Source organism: Daphnia pulex, chromosome 8 (assembly GCF_021134715.1).
Source record: "Daphnia pulex isolate KAP4 chromosome 8, ASM2113471v1".
In the NCBI taxonomy this organism is placed as follows: Eukaryota; Metazoa; Arthropoda; class Branchiopoda; order Diplostraca; family Daphniidae; genus Daphnia; species Daphnia pulex.
This window is the reverse complement of record NC_060024.1, coordinates 8,813,513-8,834,466: the sequence shown is the minus strand read 5'-3', so window position 1 is coordinate 8,834,466 and position 20,954 is coordinate 8,813,513. Positions and strand designations below refer to the sequence as shown.

Sequence of the window (20,954 nt, the reverse complement as noted above, 5' to 3'; positions counted from 1 at the left end):
GGTTTTTCCTGGGGTTTTTCCCAAATCGGATAAAAATGATTTCAAAATAGACTTTAAACGTAAAAAGATAAATAACTCGGTGAAATATTATTTGATAACAGAATTGTATTTTCAAATTTTGGCAAACACGTTAAACATTATTTGACTATTAAATTATTTGGCTTCAGCAGGTCGGTAGAGCGGGTTCGCACCTCCCTTGATTGGCAATGGATGAGCTTCAGTGTTGAATACCCACTGGTCAAGATCGATGAGACTATCATCGCTGAACAGTAAATACAGATATTTGAGAGTTTCGGCCATAAAGAAACTTTGCTGGACATCGTCATGAGTGGGTAATACATTGGCGACGTTATGTAATCCGCTGTATCCACCGGTGCTAATGCGACAATTTTTCTCAATTGCTTCAACAGCTTCCCAACCCCAGCGTCGGTAACGTGGGTCGTGAGTAAGACGCCAAAGGATGAAATAAGATTCGATCACTTCCGGACGAAGGATGTAATATTTCGCCCCGCTGCTTCTATCAAGTTCAGCTTCCAGTTGATCGTTGAATTCAAATGTTTCAGGTCCCAGTTTAGTCGGTGATCGGACGTAAGATTGGTGACAGGTAGAAGTCAAATCAGCGCCCAATTTGAATTGTCGTTCTTGGTTCAACGTCTTACCACCAAGTGCAAACATTCCTCCAGCGAAGCAGGTTAGGTGTCCCATTACGTGCTGCACACTTTCGTGCTCAATTTCAACCAGGTAGGTTAATTTGCTTTTTTCCGAAGTCCTGACTAGTTTATTGAATACGCCGCCTACCGAATGCAGGTACAGCGATAAGGAGGTTTCATCTGTTTTGCCACTCTGCAGCCAACTTTTGAGCAAATATTCGTAAAAGGAATCACCCGCAGCTCCGAGTGTATATTTATCGAAATTGTTCCAATGAACTCGATCGTCAAAGTCCCCTGTCTTATTTTGACGCATTCTGATGTTGACAGGATAAAGACCATCCATGCTGACCATCAAGTTTATGGTCTCTTCGTATATCCGGCGGATGTGCGATCGAAACACACCTGATCCGGTCACGTCGCTTAGGTAGTTAAATTCCAGGCTTAACGTTCCCCATTCAGCCAGGACCGGCCAGCCACCAGAGCTCTTGTTTGCGCTCAGATTTATCCGACCGTTGGGGATACCAGCGGAGACACCGTCGAATGCTGATAAAAGTCTTTCTCCTACTTGTAAGGCCCTTTCACGAAACAGTTTATCACCAGTCAAAGCGAACGCAGAGAGCAACCCACCTACTAATCGAATGTTCACCTCAAACAGAGATAATTCAGCGTCGGCCATGTCCAAGTTCATGTCGTTATCAACCCAATCTTTGGCTGCATTGAATTCGTCCATCATTCCCATAATGAATAAAGTGTCGAGACTGTCGACGATGGTTGCACCTAACGGAGCCGAACCGTAGATCGAGTTTATGTGCGGTTTCCGGCTGATTGGTTTGAGTTCGTTGGCTCCCCAGGCGTATTGAACGTATCCGTCCCAAGCGTGTTTCATCATGCTTTTCACATGATCTCGTTTGATCCGAACTTCCGGATCGGCATCTTCGCCGCCCTGGATCACTACGGGACGTTTGGAAAGCCACAGAGAAGAGAAGGCACTTGTAGAACTGACAAAATGACCCAATATGAAGCCATAGTAAAAGAAAATGAGCACGCACAATGCAAGTAAGCACCTGCAAACTAATCTAGGACGAATAACCCTCATAGTTTTTTTGAGACTGCGTATACCCAACACTTGACACGTTGCATAGAGCTTCAAAAAATACACACTTCAACGTCAAGCAATAAAATATCCACACGACACCACACACATGCTTGATCCATATACCCTGAATCTACACTCATCACGCTACGCTGTATGTTCAGCGCAGATTATTTTAACAAGCTGACACACAAAATCAACAGATAAAGATTCTTATATATTACTGGGGATCTATTATGGAACACTGACGAAGCTGAATAGCATCGTTAAGGCGCAATTATTTTTCTTGAATGGCGAATTACACGGTTTTCAACTACGTTCAATTAAATTAAACGTTGCTATAATTTCAGATGAGAATGATTCACTTTAAATGGACTGAAAATACACGTCAATCAAAATTTCTATGTATAACTACTGAAACTAGATCTCCCGCACGGATGTTGATAAGACAAGAGGGCAAAATACGAAAAATAAATCGTCGTTGTTTAACAAGACCGCTAGATGCTGCTAGCTTCTAATGAGTAAAAATAGACAAAATTATAAATACTACACTTTTTGCACTGTAAATGTAATTAACTATTTATTAAATAAATTTTACAAAAAAAATTGGTTTTAAAAACTTTAGGAACGATCATAATTGCGTCAAATTACCGTGAATTGATAAAAATAAACGGTAGGCGGAGCTTTTGGCCTCCAAGCGGGAAGCTTGAATGATCGAATGAGAAGAAAACGCGCGAAACGGCAGCGTGGAAACAAGGGAAAACCTTTTGTCGCCCAAATCGCAAGTGAAGAGAACCAGTTCATTAATCATTAGTGAGCCAGCTCATCAAGAGTAATCAGTGTCTACATCACATTTTTGAGTTCGAATGTGCTTTGTGCTGGGCGCTGGGCAAAATGCACGAGGCAATGGAACAATTTCAGAAGATTGAGAAGATCGGTGAAGGAACATATGGCATAGTCTATAAAGCCAAAGACATTGAAACAGGCAAACTTGTGGCTCTCAAGAAAATTCGCTTAGAATCGTAAGTAAATTCCATTGTTTTTGTCATCAGAATGCTTTGGGAGTTTTGATTTCAGATGATTTTATCTGTGATGTGCTAATTTTCATGACATATCACAGACACAATTATCTGAACTTTTCAGCTCGTTAACATCACCCACAACTCATGGCAATTACTTTCATTGGGGTGCAACCTACATAATAACAAAACCGTTTTTGTTGTACAGGGAATCAGAAGGAGTGCCCAGCACTGCCATAAGAGAAATTACTGTCTTAAAAGAACTTGACCATCCACATGTTGTAAAACTGCTTGATGTAGTCCATGTTGAGAAAAAGATTTACCTTGTCTTTGAATATCTAAACCAAGATCTGAAGGTTGTTGTTAAAAGTTGCACATTTGATTTTCACTGAGCTAACACAATTTTATTGGTGCAGAAACTGTTGGATTCGATGCCATGTGGTCTGGAACCCAAAGCAGTCAAGAGCTTCCTCTGGCAGATGCTGAAGGGTATTGCTTTCTGTCACTCTCACAGGGTACTTCACAGGGACTTGAAACCACAGAATCTCTTGGTGAACAAAAATGGTCTGTTAAAGCTGGCAGATTTTGGTCTTGCTAGAGCATTTGGTCTCCCTTTACGCTCCTACACACATGAGGTTGTTACTCTTTGGTACAAAGCCCCTGAAGTTTTGCTGGGAGCAAAGATCTACACTACCTCTGTTGATATCTGGTCGATCGGCTGTATCTTTGCGGAAATGGTAATAGCTTTCTCATCAGTACATTTTTTAAAGTAAAATTAATTCAATCATTTCCTTAGCTTAAGGGTCGTACTGCCTTGTTTCCTGGTGACTCGGAAATTGATCAACTTTTCCGCATTTTCCGAACGATGGGGACACCTGACGAGACCTGCTGGCCAGGAGTATCTCAGCTTCCCGATTTTAAGCCTTCTTTCCCCAAATGGTCGGGTTCCAGTTTTGAAGAAATGTTTCCAAGATTAGATAGCGATGGCCTCAATCTTCTGATGGTTTGTTTACATTTCTACAAAAAAGTTATCGTTCGCAACCAAACCAATGAATTCTTTAATTTTACTTAAACAGAAACTTATGTTATACGATCCGAACAAGAGGTTATCTGCTAGACAAGCCTTACACCATCGCTACTTTTCAGGATTTCAACTGCCCAATTTTGAATAGTCTTTCCAAGCAACTATCCAACAGTCCAACGATTTTACGCTTATGTTCACACAAGTTTATATTTCACTCTCAACCATTCATTTTAACTTTCAGAGCAGCGTTCTATTATTTAAGTTCTACCGTTTCAAAACGTTTACGGAAATGGCCTTACAGCGTGTAGAGAACTGTAAATAGTAACCCGGGAAATATAGAAACAATTAACCGCAAGTTTGTCCAGCGTCGTCGACTTCTATTTTCACTTCCACCTTCTCTATTTCGTCATCGACGCTAATTAGTGGCGACGCAACGCAGATGTCCTGAAAATATAATACGTATAATTTAGAAAAAAAAAACTATTTTGTTGGAACAAAATCCGGTTAATTACATACCTGCTCAACAAGCATCATTGGTGGCATCATTGTGTGATAGACACATCTAGTATTCTCGCTGAAATTGATGACGGGTTCCTTGCATTCGTTATCGTGAAATATAGCCCCACATGGGCGGAATAACATTTGCGACGAATCCTAATCGAATGAATCACAATAGCAATTAATCGAATAATTTGAGGTATGGCAAAATCTTTACATTGAGAACGTGTTTTGTGCAATGCTTCGTAAGCGGAACAGCAGGGTTTGTGCACTTGATACCACAGTCGACGAAGGAACACTTGGGGGTAGGTGGAGCTTTGTAATTGACTCCCTGTGTGACCTGATAGGAGGGAACTGAATTCGTATCAATTACACACAAATTGTTAAAGAGTATAATTTACTTGGAGGCGTTTCTCCTGTAATTGATGATGCAGCAATGCCTCAGAGCCTCGATGTCGCTGGAAACGACGTAAACTTCGTAACTTTGCCACAGCCCTGCGTTCTGACGGCGTATCCGGGTAAGGAGCACTTGCAACTTTGGTAAACGAAAAAAAAGGAGTTGAATGGAACATAATTCAAATCAAGTTGAATGGATTATTACCTCCGTTCTCCTTTTCTCTTTTTACTCCATTGAGATAACGTCTTCGTGCACACTTTAATTGGTGATGCAACCGCTTAAATTGGTCAAGGTACAGCGCTTGCAATTTGATGAGTTTGTCGCGGGTTAGCAAAACCACTTCTTCAGGAGTAAAGACACCAGCATGCCTGCAAGTGAATCATGAGTCATTATAGATAATTTGACTGGGGCCTTATTAAAAACATGCATTTTACCTCAAGGGATCATCTTGGTCGCTGTCAATACTCTCTGCATCAGAGTCATCCTCTTGTCTGATGGTTTGCTCTGCAGTTGGTAGTTCATCTTCACTATCTGATTCACTTGCATAATCTTGCAGTTTTTGTGTGGAAGCATTCAGGGACAGCTTTTCGATTAAACTGAGCGTTCCAGTGGCCTTCTCTTCATTTCCAGCTTCACTGTAGTGCTGCAGATCATCTATGAGAGTTTCAAGGGATTCTGGGGGCTGCCTCTTCCTGAGTGTTTTCATTTTGCACAGGGCCGATCTCTTGGCGTGATCCTGGCACAACCTAAACAACATCAACGATTAGCATCAAACATGTGACAGAAAACCACAAACTTCACTTTCATACCCGTCTCTCCTTTCACCCTTGAGAACATTGGTGGCACATCTTTTACCATTTGAGAAAACAAAAGTGCACGATCTGTAGGGAGCATTTCGATCTTCCGAAATGTGATCGAGGCAATAAGAGAAGCCTTCAACGCACGGTTGAGAGCAATTGTACAGTGTGTTGTGACATGTTGGTTGACTTGGATTGTAGTATTGGGAAGACGATGGTCCCTGATTGCCGTACAAAGCCATAATATATTCAATAAAAACACCACGTTGGAGAGTAGTAGTGTTAATGAGATCTAAGATGATGCAATCAACAACACACACACGGAAATAAAAAGAAACGCTGCCTTGGTGATGGCGGAAAAACACAATCACAAGTGGCGCTACTCCTGACAATTTGTTCTGCGCACGTGATCACGAGTTTCATTAGTTGACCGTTAGATGGCTGACGCTGGTCGTAAACGGTTACGGTTTTTTAACGGATTGAGGACGTGACACGTATTATATTTTATATTGTGTAAAGAAACGGCCTTTTTGTTCCCGAACCCTGGTAACCCGCCATTAAAAAACAATCTAGACAAACGACGTGGATCTGCTTTCTCTCCCAGCTGTTTTTATTTTTGCGGTCACTCTCACACTCGAGCTGATAACAATGCGCGACGCTGACCGACTTTCACGTCGTATTAATAAATAATGCTACACGGAAAAAGAAATCGGAAACATAACAAAATAGTCTATTTTCTCTCTCTCCCCAATAATAAACGACAAACAACAAAAAACGTGAAAGTTCAAAATTGTAATTCAGTCGCTCCAGAGATCTATGAATGAAGTCATCGTTTCGTCCATGACTATGCCATCTGTTAAAATAATCACGTTTTATTTTTTTTTCAAACGGTAAAAAAAACGATGTGATCAACATCAAATGTTTTAGACTGACCGATAATGTCAAGAGGCTGGCGATTGAAGCGACACGAGCAGCCACTTTCCACCATGACCGGTTCTCTGGACAATTCCAAGTCGCTGGTTTCGGGATCGACTCGACCGACGTGCATCATTTCCGGTGTCAATTCCTATTTTTTAAATAATAAATGATCAATAGAAATATGCCCACATCAATTGGCGTCCTATCATTTATCAACCTGTTGGCATTCGGCGTCGAAAATGGAGCTCTGCTCTGTTTCACAACGGCCATAAATTACGGGCTGCAAAATTAATGGCGGCAGTTGAATCACGTGGACTCGCTCCCCTGAAAATCAGTCGTGTGTTTTTTCTTTCTTTTTACAGCATGAAATAAGAATAATTGAACCGAGATATATACCCGTCAAGGCCGAAATAGCTGAAATGGGGAAAAATACGGACATGTTGGCAGGGCAGCAACGAACTTGAATGGGCAGACATGCCATTTTATTTCCAGCGCAGCGTCCGCCATTAATAACAGATCTTTTAAAAAATAATAATAAAAATCCATAAAAATAAAAGCGGGGATAAATGTTTCTTGTGCCACACAAAGTCAAATGTTTTTTAAAAAAGGCGTGTATATATACATTTATAGGTGCACACCGAGAAAACGCGGTAAAAAAAGGTTTACCTTTTATGGCGTTGCTGCAGAGCTGCTGCTGCTGCTGCATCACGGTCGTTCGATTGAACAAGTTGCTGGGCGTATTGGTGTTGAAGGTCGAAATGGCCAAGGGGCTGCTGGTTGATAATCAACGAAGCCTCGACTTGTTCATTTCTCAGGGCCAATCCGCCATGACAGACGACTGGGTCGTCGCAACACGAAACTGTGGTAATATTGTTGCTGTCGTGATTATAATGCCGGGATGGTAATTCAATCAATCCTCGCAGCGATCGGCCACCCAAACAGGATTCCTTCGACGACAATCCTTGGAGATCTGATAGCAACAACCAGCAGGCTGCCAGGATGAGGTAAAGCGACATGATCACCTGCACAACAACTTGTCACGATGTGTGCACCTTTTCACCTATCTCTCTTTATAGCAGCCGATAAATGATTAAAAATAGCAGGGTGGGAGAAATTCAGCCCTCGGCTAAATCTTATTCATGTGGAGCCTCTAAAATTTTTTAATTGAATCAATAAAAACAAGTTTTCTTTTTTTGTTTTAATTTTCTGTCAAACAACTTTTTTTTGTTTTGTATTGGTATATCAACCAGACGAACATCATATATCATCACCCCGGTAAAAAATACAATAGAAAAAAAAAATTTAAACATTTCTATATATAGGAGGAGGATAAGGAGAGAGGGTTAAATCGTGAACAATCAAAATCATTTTCCTCTTTTCCAAATAAAAAAAAAAGTCATTTTTTAAATTTTCACACGAGATTTTTGGAGAAGAAAAAAAAAATAAAAAAAGCAGATTTTGTGTGTGTGTGTGATGAGAGAACCGGTTTTTTCTTGTTGTTGAAAAACTACAATTTTTTTTTTTTAGAAAACAAAAGGAACACGAACGCTCTGGTACATCAGTTTTGTTTGTAACAATTTTTTTTTAATAGTTTTTATATAGATTTTTTTAAAGCTAGCCCACAGTCAGCTGATGAATATATAATATTTTTTTTTAGTACAACAGGTTTTTTTTTTTTTGAAATTTTTCTTACAAATTCACACTCAAACACAAAATTGGAGATTACACACACACACACACGCTGATAGTTAATGAATTACATCACGTGGCAAAACATCGAAAGCCATGAAGAAAGAGTAGAAAGATTGATTTCATGATAATTAAAAACGTTATTAATTATGTATACTGGTTTTTTTTCCCCTTGATTTCGTTTCCTCAATTGTGTGGGTTGAAACAATTCCGAAAAAATTAAATTTTTCCCAGAAAAAAAAATGAACCAACAATTTTTCTCACAAAAATGAAACAAATTACGCGCGATATTTTTAATAGTTATTATATGCATATGTATAACACACAGAGGCAAATGAAGGAAAGGAGAAATTAAAAAAAAAAGGAGCGCGTCCCCGAGATATTAACCAAGAAAAGAAATATTGATTCAACAACAAACAGCGGTGTACTGTATAGTTCTATACGTGTGATGTAATAATGAATATACAAAACTAAATATTAATATTAACTAGTAATTTTTTAAATGCAACTGGGAGGAGGAAGAGAAGAATAGAGAGAGAGAAAGAGTACTAATCAGAAGCTGATGATTGGCTCGAGAAATATAACAAGCTAAAAACAAACGTGTTTTTCTTTTTATATATATGTATAAGGTACTGGTATATATTTTCATATACGAAATAGTTTTGTTATTCATTTTGTAGAAATTGTGATTTTCTAATTCTGAGATTTAACCCATCAGCGCACCGGGAAGAGAATGAAAATAGAGACAGAGAAAAGAAGAAGAGAAAATATTGTTTTGTTTTTTTTCCTGCAATATGTACATAATTTATAATATGTATATAATATTACTGTATGTGATGTATGTATAATATTTGATGGTGTGTCTTTAATGAGTTTACCAATTCCTAAATTTCCCTCCCTCCCAATGTTTCGTCACCAGAGAGATGATTTTTCGATGAAAATTTGAATATTTTCGAATGAAAGAATTTTAAAAAAAGTTCCATTTCGTAACGACACACCACCAGGAACAAAAAACTAACGACAGGGGAAATTCAATATTTATACTATATATATAAAAAGCAAGCAAATGTCAAAAATAAAAAGCACAACCCTTAAAAAAACCCACTTCTCTCCTTATTATGTCAAAATGTCGTGAAAATCTGAAACTTCCCGTTCAAAGTTTCTCGCGATGTGATGAATAATTGAAAGAAAAAAATTTAAAAACCTGATTTTCGTTTTTGTGTCAAAATTTCAACCGGCAACGATTTGTGATGCATTGGTGATGATTTCAGGTTTCAGCCAGTGCTGGACAGTGGTCGTAGTCAACGTTGTGGCTGTAGTGTTGTTGTTGTTGTTGTTGTTGAATTCGGCCGACTTCTTGACAGATTCGGCGTTGGCTTGAAGGATCTGCTGTTGCTGTTCCGTTTCGACTTCCTGGACGCAACTATCTATTTGACTGCTTTGGACGACGGGCGATGGATGAGCCGTCCGGACGGCCAGGGAAGCGGAAGAAACGGATGACGCTTGCGAAGGCGGAGTGGCTTCGCCGCAAGCCACCAGCGATCCCGTGTTGGTGGTCGACGAAGAAGTCACCATGGCTCCATCCGCCAGGATGCTGCTGGAGTCCGGAGAACGGCCAGGAGAGCGGCCGGGGGCGATGGGAATCGGCAGGGGAAGCGTTCGAACGTTGGCCGCTGGACTGGTGGTACTGAAGATCTGGGCACCGGTAGGCGTGGTCGGACAGCGGATGAACAATCCGCCGTAATTGGCCAGCAAATTCGACTGATCCGTCGTCGTCTGGACTAACGTTCCGTCCTGGAGTTGAAGGACCTGGTGGGTCGGAGCGCTGGCCCCGTTCAAAACGAACGTCGTTCCACCTCCAGGGCCCGTCTGGGTCGTGCAAAAGACGTTGACGGGCTGTCCGGCCGGGGCGATGTTGGCAGGGCGAGGACTCAACAACCAATGGCCGCCAGTATTCTGCTGATGCGTCGGCTGGGGAGCCGGGGCCGGCTGTGAATTGACAACAACATAAGTCTTACCGTCCGGCATCAGCGCCAACGTTTGAATCGTCTGCTGCGGCTGGATCTGCTGGAAATTCTGAACGTTGTAGACCAGCGGCTCCTGCGACAGCGTCAGAGTCGTCGCCTGGTGGTGATGTTGTTGCTGCTGCTGAGGTTGGTGCAGTTGTTGATGTTGTTGCTGATGCTGAGTCATGGCCGCCAGCTGGGCGCCTTGCTGCAAAATGGACGCCACAGTTTGAGGAGTTGATTTCCTCTTCTTGCCCGTCCGCGTCAGTCCCCGGCTGTTAATGTTGTTGCCCAGGTTGTTCGGATGAGGTCCGGTGTTCATCGGGCCGACAGTCAGGATAGGAACAGCGTTGGAAGGTTCGGCAGCCATCGGAGCGGCGGCCAACATGGGGCCGGGAGTCGTCAGGACGTGGACCACTTGACCGGACGGCCCCAGGGCCTGTCGGGTCGTCAGCACCGGCAATCCCTGATTGAAAACGTTGGTCGCATGGGCTTGATTGCCCGGATGGGCGGCTGCAGACGTCAGGAAAGTCATGGGGAGGTTGCCCGGCCTCAGGGCCGCCGTCGAGAAGATCGGGGTGGCTGTGGCCGGCGCCGGAGCGACGGCCGAATGATAAGAAACGAAAGGAAATGAGGCCGTCCGCAAAGGTCCGATGTTTGGCGTCGACAGGGCCGGCCAGAATTGATGCTGCTGCTGTTGGTGGATAAACTGCTGCTGATGTTGTTGCTGCAATTGCTGTTGTTGCTGTTGTTGAGGCATCTGGGCCGGCTGGAGGACTTTGGCGTTGCTCTGAATCTGGATGGGCTGGTGGTGAGTCCTCCGGGGTGATCTTGACTTGGTGCTCTTGGACGACGCTTCGGCGGCTCTGGCTCGTGACCGGGCAGCCGAAGCGGGCGTGGCCGGTCGGATGGCCAATGGCGGAGGTTTACTTCGGACTGCCGCCGGAGCTGGAGCCAAAGAAACGGGCACAGAAGGTGATTTTTGCGTCTTGCTGGGCGGCTGCTGCTGCTGTTGTTGTTGCTGCTGTTGTTGTTGCTGGACAGCCTGCTGTTGCTGACGGGCCGTGGCTGCGGCTGCAGCGGCAGCCGCTTGTTTGATGAGATTGGCCGCCTTTTCGGCTTGAGCGGCAGCTTCCGCAGCGGCCGCCACGTCCTTTTGTCTGTCGAGAACTTCCTCCATCGAGTCGGGGATGCAGTCGAGTAAATCGCCCAGCAATTCTTCTTGCGTCTGCTCCGCTTCGGCCGTTTCTGTCGTCGTCGTCGTTGAAGCTGGCGGTGGTGCAGGTGCGGCCGGAAGCGGTTCCGACGGAGGTGGCGGCGTAGGGACCGAATTGTTTCCGCCATTCTGCAAACTACTTTGCAACAGGACCGTTTGCTGGGCCAAATAGGCGTTGGGATCATCGAAAAACGTCGGTCCGTTCCCAGTTGTTGTTGACGGCTGAGTGGAACGAGCCTGCGGCAAGAGGCTGCCGGCCGGCGGCCGATTCTGCTCCAACGGAATTTGCCTGACGTCCACATTGGGACACGGAGAACGTCGAAAGAGCAAAGGTTGTTGTTGTTGTTGAGACTGCTGAGCGGGTGGCTGTTGTTGTTGTTGTGGCTGGATAACCGGAAGAGTCTTGGTGGTCTTGCCCGACTTGTTATTCATTGCATTTCCGCTCTTTTTTCGTTTGACGGCCGATGATTTCGCCGCCTTGTCCGTCGTCACCGTCGCCGCTGCCGCCGCTGTGGTCGCCTGGGCCGCCTTGTCCGTGCTGACATCTCGCGACTGTTTGTGGCAGCAGGTCGATGACTGGGCGTCCAGTGACGTCTCGGCTTTGCACGCCACCTGAAGACAAACACACAACCAGGGCAAACACGAACACACACAGGAAAGGAGGAGGGAAAAAAAGAAAAAGAAAAAAATCCAAAAAAAAGCGATCAATAAAATGCCGGACGTTCTTTTCTTTTCATTCTTCTCCTCTTTATCGGTCGTGAAAAAATAATAAAAAAAAGAAAAAAAGAAAGAAACTAGACATTCACGCACGCGCCGTGTCGTGCAGACGACACTCTGCGTCGATATCAAATCGCTGCGGTAATTTCATCAACTTTTCTCCCATTTCCTTTTTCGTCCGCGGCCAAAACGAAACGACACACACACGTAAACCCCCCCCCCAACCCACCCAACAAATTTTTCGTTCGCCTTTACCAATTTTGTCTTTTTTTTTCCCGACCGCCACGACACCATCACCAACCGGATGGAAAAGGAAAGAAAGAAACAAAGGAATAAGGACGCGCGCGCGCGCACGCCGCCATCTCGAATTTATATTTTTTTGCGCAATTTTTGTTGTTGTTGTTGTTAAAGAAATCACGAAATGTCGTCGTGAGACGCCATCAGAGATCTCCCGCGCATTCGGGTGTTATTCAGTTACGGTCGGTTGTTGTTGTAGTTGGGGGCCCCAGGGATGGAAGGAGAAAAGGAAAAAAGACAATCATAAAAAAGAATCTTCAGAGTCACGAAAAACCGATAAATGATAGTAATATACTTTGAGTGCGTAAAAGATGATTACAACCAAATAAAAAAAAAAAAAAGAAAAAATAATTTTATTTTTTTATGGAGAGGATGAAATTCTTTGTTGTATTAACTACGTAAAAAATTTTGAAAAATTCCAAATGAAAAAAAAATGGGAAATTCTACTCTACACATTCAGGAAAAAAAATTAAGAAATAAATCAACACAATTTCTGGTTTAATTTGATAACAAAACTTGAAAAAAAAAGAAAAAATCTAGGTAAATTCTTCATTTCGGGGTGAGTGGGGAGAGCAAAGGATGAAACCGAAGACGGCGGCGTTATTATACAAAAGACCAGTTCCAAGAAAGAAACACAGAAAAAGATTGTTATAACTTATAGTATTATACATAAACCCGATATAGCCAACAGAAAGAAAGTTTAATAACGCGGAGATCATTCGAGATTTTTATAAATAGGATAAAGATGGCGGCATTTGTTTTTTTTTGTTTTTTAGAAGGAACAACTCACCGACGGATCGAAATTAAAGACGTGCTGAAGTCGGAGCGGACAAGGCAGTCCGCACTTGCAGGTTCCGTCGCGCTGGACGTAGTTGGCCGCGTCCTCCAGCGACGACAATCGGCAGCCACTCGGACTATTCGACGCAACAAAGGAAAAAGAAAAATAATAATTGAATTTTCATCGAAACGAAATTAAAATCACGAATGCGATTAAGGCTAAAAGAAAAAAAAAAGAAAAACAGATTTGAACGTAAATTAACGGCCACTAATATTCCATTCATTTAGGTCGTAATCACGTCTTGATTGATTCGGTTGATTAAAGAGTCTAGAGGGAGGAGGAGGATCGGGTGGGCGAGTGGGTGGGGTGATAAGAAAAAGGAGAAGAAGAAGAAACTCTGGTGCGGATCGATAAATCCGGAAGACAAGTCTTGAGCATTCCCTGAGCGACGCTTTACGACGACGACGACGGCCGCGCGCAGACACAAGAGCACACAGCAGGAGATATTGATTCGTTGCCCAGCCGGAAGAGAGAGAGAGAGAGAAGGATGGGCGAAAGGGAGAAAGCGAGAGAAAGGGATGACGAAGAAGAAGAAGACCAAAAAACATCCAAGACAGACACACACACACACAAAACATTTTGAATTGAGATGTCTGGATGCAAGCCCAGAATTCTTGAAAAAGAGGGGGGAAATCATCTCATCCCACCCTACACACACACCCAGGGGTTAGAAGAACCTTTCCATCCATCCACCGCAATCCGGTTCTTGTTTCCGGAGACAAAAACGACATTCGTCGTCTATAACCTCGACGGCTATACGACAAGATCCGGAATACATAATTTCCTAGATGCAACAACAATTGCCCCCCTTTTCTCTCTTTCTCTCTGTCACACACGTTCACAACGGAATTCCGCATTTGCTCGGCGTAACTGGAAAAAATAAAAAGGAAAGAAAAATATCCTGGCGTGTGAAACCAGTTAACCAGAATAAGAAAGAGAAAAAAAAAAGTCGTTTTTTCTTCATTTTACAACCCCCGAGGAAAACGGGTCTCGAAATAGATTAAGAGGGGGGAGAATCAAAAATACAACAACAGACACCCAAAAAAATAGGGAGCTGACTACTAAAGCGGCAAAACATTTAAAAATAATTTCCTCCCAGAGGTAGATGTGGTAGTAGTCCAGGGGTTAAAAGAAAACCAGGGGATATGGGAAATGCGGAGGGGGTTGTTGTTTGGGGTTGGTAGCCGCCGCCGGTAGTTCGTAATCGTTCTCGAATGAATTCTTCTCTTTACTCTACATTTTTATATACATTTTTAATGTTTTTTCTCTAGGTACCATCATTATTTCCCCCCTCACAATTTCGACCCCCTAATTTTTTTTTTCAGTTTGAAAAATTTCTTGGGGCCCTTTTCAGGGTTCCTCGTTGTTTAAACCACACCTGGAATAGTAGTTGCAACAGCAGCAGCAGCCCCCCTTTGCACTGGAAATTATAAAAAAAAGGCTGCCGGCCCCACAACGTATTCCCCTTATAGACCCAACAGTCTCTTTTTTTCATTTAATTTTTTTTAGGTACTAGTCTGACGTCAACCAGGTGTGCAGCGCGTATGTATGTTATAAGGAAAAATAGAGAGACTCCCCACGGGGTGTTCCTTATTTCCCGACTAACAAACGCCGGAGAGACATACGTGTGTACAACAAGGGGGGAGAGAGAGAAAGAGGAATAAGAGCGAAAAAAGGCCAAACAGGAAAAATAAAGCTGGGCGGTTAGACAGACTCGAACCCACTAACGTAATCCAGGACTTCTTTTTTTTTCTTTCTATTGATGATCAAGTCGAGGTCAATTGATCGATCAAACCGCCGTCGCATCCTCCTCCTAGTTCCCTCTCTCTCCTGTATTCTTCTCTTGTATTTTTAGCTCCTTCTTCTTTTCTTTCCCCATTTGTTGTCGTCGTCGTCCTGGGCGACGCTCCCAGGAACACACACACAAAGAGGACTCGAGCAACTTTTTTTTGTTCCCTATGTAAATCGCCTGTAATCGAATGGTAATATCGTCTGAGCTCCATTAGGAGCTTGGGCTGGCTGGGTGGTGGTGGGGAGGAACAACCCAGGGATTAAATAATCGATTATGACGGTAGAGTAGTTCATTAAGCCTAGGGATATATTAGGAAAATCTAAATACATCAGGGTACCAGGAAGACCTGGTTGAGGGGTTGGAGCGGCGCATTGTGGTTTTGATATGTCCTCTCACCTGATGTAGATTACATTTCCGGCGGATATTTCACGGGTCCAACCGGTGGGTACGCTGGTCGTTGTTGTAATGTTCACTATGGTTATCGATGATGAATTCACATTAGCATTTGAATTGGCATCATCATCAGCTGCTGCTGTTGGTTGTGCTGCTGCTGTTGTTGTTGGCGTGGGAATCTCGGAAGAAGATGATTCCATACTCTCGTCCGCCTCGGTTGACGTTGTTGTTTCGGCTGTTGTCGTAGCAGGTGGATCGTCGTTGGCGACGGGAGCGTCGGCCAGAGGAGTTGAACATTCCATCGATTCATCCGGAGTAGTCGGATGATTATAATTGGACGTCACAGGTGGTGATGAGGATGATGACGTCACTGGAAGCGGAGAGGATGATATCATGGATGTTGTTGTGTCCGCCACGATCGGACTCGAGGAACATGCAGGGGTTTCGATGACAATCGGGTGGTGATCCGCCACCGGATTGACACAGGTGAACTGTCTGTGTTGTTGTTGCTGCTGTTGATGAATGGCTGGCGATGATTCACGAGGCCAATAACAATTCACTTGCTGCTGTTGTTGCAATTGTTGTTGCTGTTGAATCACTTGGTGCTGGCGATAGTAATGCTGCTGCTGCTGTTGTTGTTGTTGCATTTGCTGTTGTTGACGAAAGTAATCCATTTGCTGTTGCTCTTGTTGTTGCACATCGTAATGACTAGACGGCCAGAAACACTGTTGTTGTTGTTGCTGCTGCTGCAACTGCTGTTGGACGTGTTCCTGGTGCTGATGGAGATGTGGTTGCGAATACAATTGCTGCTGCTGCTGCTGGAGCTGTTGTTGTGGCTCGACCGGAGACGAAAAGTTCTGATACATTCCGTACTGCTGTTGGCCAGTCATGTCGTCGATTCCGGCGCTACTTCCACCACTCAAACTGCTGCTACAATGAGACTCACATGTCGACTCTGACCGGACCGAATCACAACGTGACGGCGTCCGGGAAAGTGACGATTGTGATGAACCAGCACTTGACTGGACGGTGACAGTCGCCACGACGTTATTCCGGTACGCCGTCTGCTGCAGCAAATGTTGCTGCTGCATTTGTTGTGGCTGCATCTGCTGCTGCTGTTGTTGCTGCTGCAGTTGTTGTTGTTGATGCATGTGGTTGTACTGAGGATTGAAAGCCATGCAGCTGGGATTGTTATTTTGCATTGTTTGCCTCTGCTGCACGGGCTGCTGCTGTTGCTGTTGTTGTTGTTGCTGCTGCTGCATCCAGCAGGATTTGAAACCCAAACTTTCCGAATGATTGTAGTCATTCTGGTTCCACTGATTCCACTGCTGCTGCTGGTACGACCAGTAGGAACCATTTGTGTCCCTATCACAGGAGTAGGGATTGTCTGACGGAAAGCAGTGCACCTTGTTCAGACCGGGATCAGGCCTGTACCTGCAACAGAAAACACGAGTCATGAATTTCATGTGTGAATGTCACAGAGTGAGTTGCGATTGTTTACCTGTTGTGAGATGTCTGCATGTAGGAGAGGTGGTTGAGGGTGCCACCGTGCTGGTTGTGACAGGCCTCATTGGCAAATTGATTGCCATTGCCGTTTTGAGGCAGGTAGAAGAGGACATTGTGCAGCGAGCCATTCTGGCCAGAGCTGACTAGCGAGCCAGGGCTGGGGCCCGCCATCCCTCCACAACTTGATCACAACCACCCAGATTGTTGCTGGCTCCCTCACTCATCTCCGCCAGAAAAGTGGTGCCAGAGTTTCGGTCTCCATCCAGGACCTTTTCCCAGGGATGTTGTGGTGGTGCACACAGATCACTAAACTTCTCTCAAACTTCTGAAGGCTGCTGCGATCCCAAGGTAAATTCTGTTCTCCTTTTCACGCTTTCAAGGTGAAAGAGACACAAAACAACTCACACAACAGCCACTCAATGTAGTAGGCACAGAAAAAAGAGAGAGACACTCTCAAAAACTCACGCCCTCTGGCTCTGACGGGCGTAATGGGTACTCCAAGGTTAACACTCACTATAGTACGCGCGGGACCCGAAAATACCTGAGGCAGTCCCGCCGTACTTCACGATTCTCTGCAACACACACACGTCTGTGTGGCCTCGGGAACGTCTTTTTTTTTTTTCTTTTCGAGAGAAAACGTCGTCGTGGCTCGCGTCCCACTTAATCACTCGACGAACGGTTGGTATCTATTCTTACACTCTTCTGGCACTCGATTGAAAACAGACGAATCAACGATTCGTCGTCCAACGGTGGAAAAAAAACAACTTTTGAGGGGGAAAAAAGAAACAGGGGCGCAATTCACGTCGGCGGGGCCAAGTTCTGACGTCAAGCGGTCAGGCAGAGTGGAAAGTATCGTCTGGCTGACACCAACAACAACGTTACTCGTTTCATCTGGCCCCTTATGTTGTACATGGCTGGCGGCGGAAAAACGCCGAGACGCCAGCGCGACGTAACGGGCGATTATTACACCCGATCACGTCATCGAATCGACGCAGGCCACATCTAGCGGTAGATTTTTACACTTCATTGACACGACTGCCAACAGACGCACATTTTTCGTCTAGGCTCGAAAATTTTGGAATCACTTGAAATCTTCTTGACGTCTCCAATCATTTACAATTGAAAATGAGTGCTAGGCAAACACCCAACGAATTTCTGAAGCAAATTATCGGTCGCCCGGTTGTAGTTAAACTCAATAACGGAGTCGATTATCGAGGTAAAAGTTGTCGAAAGCATGGTTGAATTTTGTCTTGTATAAACTACCAGTCTGAAAATGTTGAAATACTTTTAGGAGTCTTGGCTTGTCTAGACGGCTACATGAACATTGCTTTGGAGCAGACCGAGGAATACAGCAATGGCCAGCTGAAGAACAAATATGGTGATGCTTTTATTCGTGGAAACAATGTTCTCTTTATCAGCACACAGAAACGAAGAAATTGAAGGACACTTCTGCAAATACAAAACCTTTTCCTAACCAGTTTTCAAAAACATTGTTTATCATTATTAAACAAGAGTTGTGGTCATGACCACATTGTATTGGAAACATTAAGACACTGTGTAGACAAAATGTACTGGTAATAATATGGTAACAAGTGAAAAACATTGGCACACATGGATTCACAATGAAAATGTATGATGATTAAACGAAACAAATTTATGATAATTCTATAGATGATGATGAATTCTGATACCAAATGATTCTTGCTAGCAATGGTAATTCTTTCAGTTTTGAGGTTGAAGTAACATAAATAGGTAGCCTTCTATAACACTTTGAGCTGAAAACATAATTCAAGAAACAGAACTTTAATAAAACATAAATAAAGATAAGCTTTCATTCCTTCAACCTTCTTTGCTGGATCGTTTGACAGCGATACTTAGGGCGGAATCATCGTTGAGATTAATCATGGTGATGTCACCTCCGTTGTTCAACAGCTCGTTGAGAGCGTGCGGATGATTACCAAAAGCGGCAAACATCATTGGTGTGTTGGAATTCTATATACAGGTTAAAAGAGGCTAATATTTTAAAAAATAAATGTATCTAATCATTTGATTTAAATTACGTCGTCAATTTCGTTGACTGAAGCTCCGGCTCCAATCAGTAACCTAATTATGTCTGTGTGACCACCAGCTGCGGCGAGGTGAATGGCTGTTTCGCCATCTGGGCCTTTAATCGAATGAATCGCTCCAGCTTTGAGTAAAAGCGCAGCTGTCGGTACTTGGCCGTAGGCAGACGACCACATTAACGGTGTTAAACCTCTTTCGTCCAATCCATTGATGTCGTTGGTGCCTGTGCATGCGAAAAAAATGAAGTTTCACTAGCACTTTGAGAGAAAAAAATAAGTAGTTGAATTACCAGCATCTATGTCAGCTTTGGTGATTTCACCTTTGCCAGCACGCTGATGAAAGCTCAACTGCACAGGGTTGACAACAACTGCTTCTGTCTGGACATTTCCTCTCTGAAGGTTGGTGAGGACCGTTCTGGGCTGGAAGTAAAGAGTTATGGTTAGGTGATATCAAGGCTCTCGTTCAGTACAATATGCTCAGTACAGTTACCCGATACGGCAGGAAAGCACTCTTGTGCTCTCCATCGTCATAGTTGCTCTCATACGCCAAAGCTGCAAATTTGAGACCAGACTGTTTCTGCCTCTCACATCTCCTCCTGCTACTTTCCCCTTTCTGGAATGATCCGTTGGGATCGAAATCACTTTCCGAAGAAGCTTCAGTACGGTCACTTTTGGTTGAATCACCTGGAATTCAAAATTCAAACAAAACAAAGACTACTTTGTTAGTAATAGTTTCTAGTTCTACAGAGCTCAAAGAATCCATTGGCTGGAATCTAATCTCACCACTGCACTGCCTCAATTTTCTGCCTCTCTTGCTCGAAGAACCGGAAGAAGAACCGGGTACATCCATACTTTATTTGATCCCGAAAAAAATTGAAATGGTTTATAAATTTGATCAATTTGGCAAAACTGTCAGCTTCTCTGGTCGATTCGATTTTCCAGACGACGTTGTTTTTCTTATTTGTTGTGATTCCTCTGAGTTGGTGGTTAGCACCGCTAGGTGGCTATACTCAATTTGGTTGATTCGAAGGAGGAAACGAAGTGGAAAATTGGCAGGAAAGGCGTGCCCAACAGAACACACACAAAAGAGCCTCGTCAACCGAACCAAACACAAAAGACAGCTCGCTCACTCAATCCGCGCATTTAAGGATATGACGAGCCAAAGTTACACCAGAACGTTTGACAGAGCTGCTTGTCATTCATCCAAACGTCCTCAAACATTACGCAACCCACCAACTTCTATACTACTACTCCCCTCGACATTTGAATTTCCCTCCTTTTTTTTTATTTTTAAGTGTTTGAGATTCAAAGGGCAATCCCTTGCATTCAAATCCATGCAAGATCGAATGCCAGCGATGGATGGAACTGTCCGATTGCCCACGTTCGCCTTCAACCTTTATCAACTGTTTAGTATAGCTAGAGACTGCTGGAAACGCAAATAAAAACTGAACCATTGACGTTGATGTCAAGGGAACGTGGCAGATGTAGCCGGATTGCCGTTCGAGTTCACCATAGTTATATAACAAGCGGATCAAGCGAGAATAAGAGAGTCTCCACTCTCCATCAGGAGAGGAATTTCGTGTGCCGAGACAAAAGCCCAGAAACCGACTTGAACGCCTACAGACAGATGACATTTAGAGAATTCGATCAGCGCTCCATTTTGGACAGATAAAGCAGGCTACGAGACAGAGAGAGCCTGGCCTGGCCTGGCGATCGATCGATATATTCCGTCACAGGACATTACTCAAATTTCCGTCTCATTTTTTGGTAAATTTCGTACCTTTATTACATTTTCAAATCTGCCGCCAAGAATTTCACGTCGCCGAATAAATTATCCAGCCGATCGATCGATTCCACCCACCCACCACCCCCTTTTTCGTACCAGCACTATAGCAAACCCAACTAGCTATATGTACAAAGAAAAAGGGAGATTGTTACATATACACAGAACGACTGGGGAGCGGGCGAAATGTCTATAACGTGCGGAGTAGCACACAGTAGCAACGCCCGGCCACTCCCTTTATATATCTATGCGCTCCAC

At 43.8% G+C, this 20,954-nt stretch overlaps 6 protein-coding genes across 7 annotated transcripts; 1 reads left to right on the top strand and 5 right to left on the bottom strand.

The window, feature by feature from the left end:
• Positions 1-153: 153 nt before the first annotated feature.
• LOC124200619 (mannosyl-oligosaccharide 1,2-alpha-mannosidase IA-like) lies at positions 154-1,746 on the bottom strand. Its single transcript, XM_046596889.1, has one exon. The coding sequence runs from the start codon at positions 1,744-1,746 to the stop codon at positions 154-156; it is 1,593 nt and encodes a 530-aa protein (XP_046452845.1).
• Positions 1,747-2,508: 762 nt separating this feature from the next.
• LOC124199513 (cyclin-dependent kinase 2-like) lies at positions 2,509-4,141 on the top strand. Its single transcript, XM_046595339.1, has 5 exons — positions 2,509-2,765; positions 2,971-3,118; positions 3,179-3,499; positions 3,559-3,765; positions 3,839-4,141. The coding sequence occupies exons 1-5, from the start codon at positions 2,638-2,640 to the stop codon at positions 3,932-3,934; spliced, it is 900 nt and encodes a 299-aa protein (XP_046451295.1). The 5' UTR covers positions 2,509-2,637; the 3' UTR covers positions 3,935-4,141.
• On the bottom strand, positions 3,975-5,860 carry LOC124199512 (KAT8 regulatory NSL complex subunit 2-like). Its single transcript, XM_046595338.1, has 7 exons — positions 5,491-5,860; positions 5,116-5,427; positions 4,886-5,049; positions 4,686-4,819; positions 4,502-4,624; positions 4,303-4,440; positions 3,975-4,230 (listed from the first exon to the last, which is right to left on the bottom strand). Exons 1-7 carry the CDS (start codon positions 5,718-5,720, stop codon positions 4,132-4,134), a joined length of 1,200 nt encoding a protein of 399 aa, XP_046451294.1. The 5' UTR covers positions 5,721-5,860; the 3' UTR covers positions 3,975-4,131.
• Positions 5,861-6,187: 327 nt separating this feature from the next.
• LOC124199515 lies at positions 6,188-7,483 on the bottom strand. Its single transcript, XM_046595342.1, has 5 exons — positions 7,063-7,483; positions 6,793-6,914; positions 6,614-6,720; positions 6,412-6,544; positions 6,188-6,331 (listed from the first exon to the last, which is right to left on the bottom strand). The coding sequence occupies exons 1-5, from the start codon at positions 7,410-7,412 to the stop codon at positions 6,276-6,278; spliced, it is 768 nt and encodes a 255-aa protein (XP_046451298.1). The 5' UTR covers positions 7,413-7,483; the 3' UTR covers positions 6,188-6,275.
• Positions 7,484-8,440: 957 nt separating this feature from the next.
• Positions 8,441-17,807, bottom strand: LOC124199508 (mucin-5AC-like). Its single transcript, XM_046595327.1, has 4 exons — positions 16,846-17,807; positions 15,348-16,778; positions 13,112-13,235; positions 8,441-11,919 (listed from the first exon to the last, which is right to left on the bottom strand). The coding sequence occupies exons 1-4, from the start codon at positions 17,019-17,021 to the stop codon at positions 9,316-9,318; spliced, it is 4,335 nt and encodes a 1,444-aa protein (XP_046451283.1). The 5' UTR covers positions 17,022-17,807; the 3' UTR covers positions 8,441-9,315.
• Positions 17,808-18,353: 546 nt separating this feature from the next.
• LOC124199514 (ankyrin repeat family A protein 2-like) lies at positions 18,354-19,889 on the bottom strand. 2 transcript variants are annotated; one of them, XM_046595341.1, is made up of 6 exons: positions 19,697-19,889; positions 19,404-19,597; positions 19,204-19,333; positions 18,911-19,137; positions 18,695-18,842; positions 18,354-18,625 (listed from the first exon to the last, which is right to left on the bottom strand). In XM_046595341.1, exons 1-6 carry the CDS (start codon positions 19,761-19,763, stop codon positions 18,573-18,575), a joined length of 819 nt encoding a protein of 272 aa, XP_046451297.1. In that variant the 5' UTR covers positions 19,764-19,889; the 3' UTR covers positions 18,354-18,572. The 2 variants fall into 2 exon arrangements, with proteins under 2 accessions (XP_046451297.1, XP_046451296.1); XM_046595340.1 differs by having other exon boundaries at positions 19,398-19,597; positions 19,697-19,882.
• Between the last annotated feature and the right edge of the window lie 1,065 nt (positions 19,890-20,954).

Excerpts from the sequence above, each read along its gene's own strand:
- LOC124199512 (XM_046595338.1), bottom strand. The coding sequence starts at position 5,720 with ATGGCTTTGTACGGCAATCAGGGACCATCGTCTTCCCAATACTACAAT. Across the intron at positions 5,428-5,490 it reads AAGGGTGAAAGGAGAGACGG|GTTGTGCCAGGATCACGCCA; the intron begins GTATGAAAGTGA and ends GATGTTGTTTAG. Across the intron at positions 4,820-4,885 it reads AAGAGAAAAGGAGAACGGAG|TTGCAAGTGCTCCTTACCCG; the intron begins GTAATAATCCAT and ends CGTTTACCAAAG.
- LOC124200619 (XM_046596889.1), bottom strand. The coding sequence starts at position 1,746 with ATGAGGGTTATTCGTCCTAGATTAGTTTGCAGGTGCTTACTTGCATTG.
- LOC124199514 (XM_046595340.1), bottom strand. The coding sequence starts at position 19,763 with ATGGATGTACCCGGTTCTTCTTCCGGTTCTTCGAGCAAGAGAGGCAGA. Across the intron at positions 19,598-19,696 it reads AAAATTGAGGCAGTGCAGTG|GTGATTCAACCAAAAGTGAC; the intron begins GTGAGATTAGAT and ends TTTGAATTCCAG. Across the intron at positions 19,334-19,397 it reads TCCTGCCGTATCGGGTAACT|CCCAGAACGGTCCTCACCAA; the intron begins GTACTGAGCATA and ends CTTTACTTCCAG.
- LOC124199513 (XM_046595339.1), top strand. The coding sequence starts at position 2,638 with ATGCACGAGGCAATGGAACAATTTCAGAAGATTGAGAAGATCGGTGAA. Across the intron at positions 3,500-3,558 it reads GCTGTATCTTTGCGGAAATG|CTTAAGGGTCGTACTGCCTT; the intron begins GTAATAGCTTTC and ends TCATTTCCTTAG. Across the intron at positions 3,766-3,838 it reads ATGGCCTCAATCTTCTGATG|AAACTTATGTTATACGATCC; the intron begins GTTTGTTTACAT and ends TTACTTAAACAG.
- LOC124199508 (XM_046595327.1), bottom strand. The coding sequence starts at position 17,021 with ATGGCGGGCCCCAGCCCTGGCTCGCTAGTCAGCTCTGGCCAGAATGGC. Across the intron at positions 13,236-15,347 it reads GGAAATGTAATCTACATCAG|TCCGAGTGGCTGCCGATTGT; the intron begins GTGAGAGGACAT and ends TGCGTCGAATAG. Across the intron at positions 11,920-13,111 it reads TCTTTAATTTCGATCCGTCG|GTGGCGTGCAAAGCCGAGAC; the intron begins GTGAGTTGTTCC and ends GTTTGTCTTCAG.
- LOC124199515 (XM_046595342.1), bottom strand. The coding sequence starts at position 7,412 with ATGTCGCTTTACCTCATCCTGGCAGCCTGCTGGTTGTTGCTATCAGAT. Across the intron at positions 6,545-6,613 it reads TCGACGCCGAATGCCAACAG|GAATTGACACCGGAAATGAT; the intron begins GTTGATAAATGA and ends TTTAAAAAATAG. Across the intron at positions 6,332-6,411 it reads CCAGCCTCTTGACATTATCG|ATGGCATAGTCATGGACGAA; the intron begins GTCAGTCTAAAA and ends TTATTTTAACAG.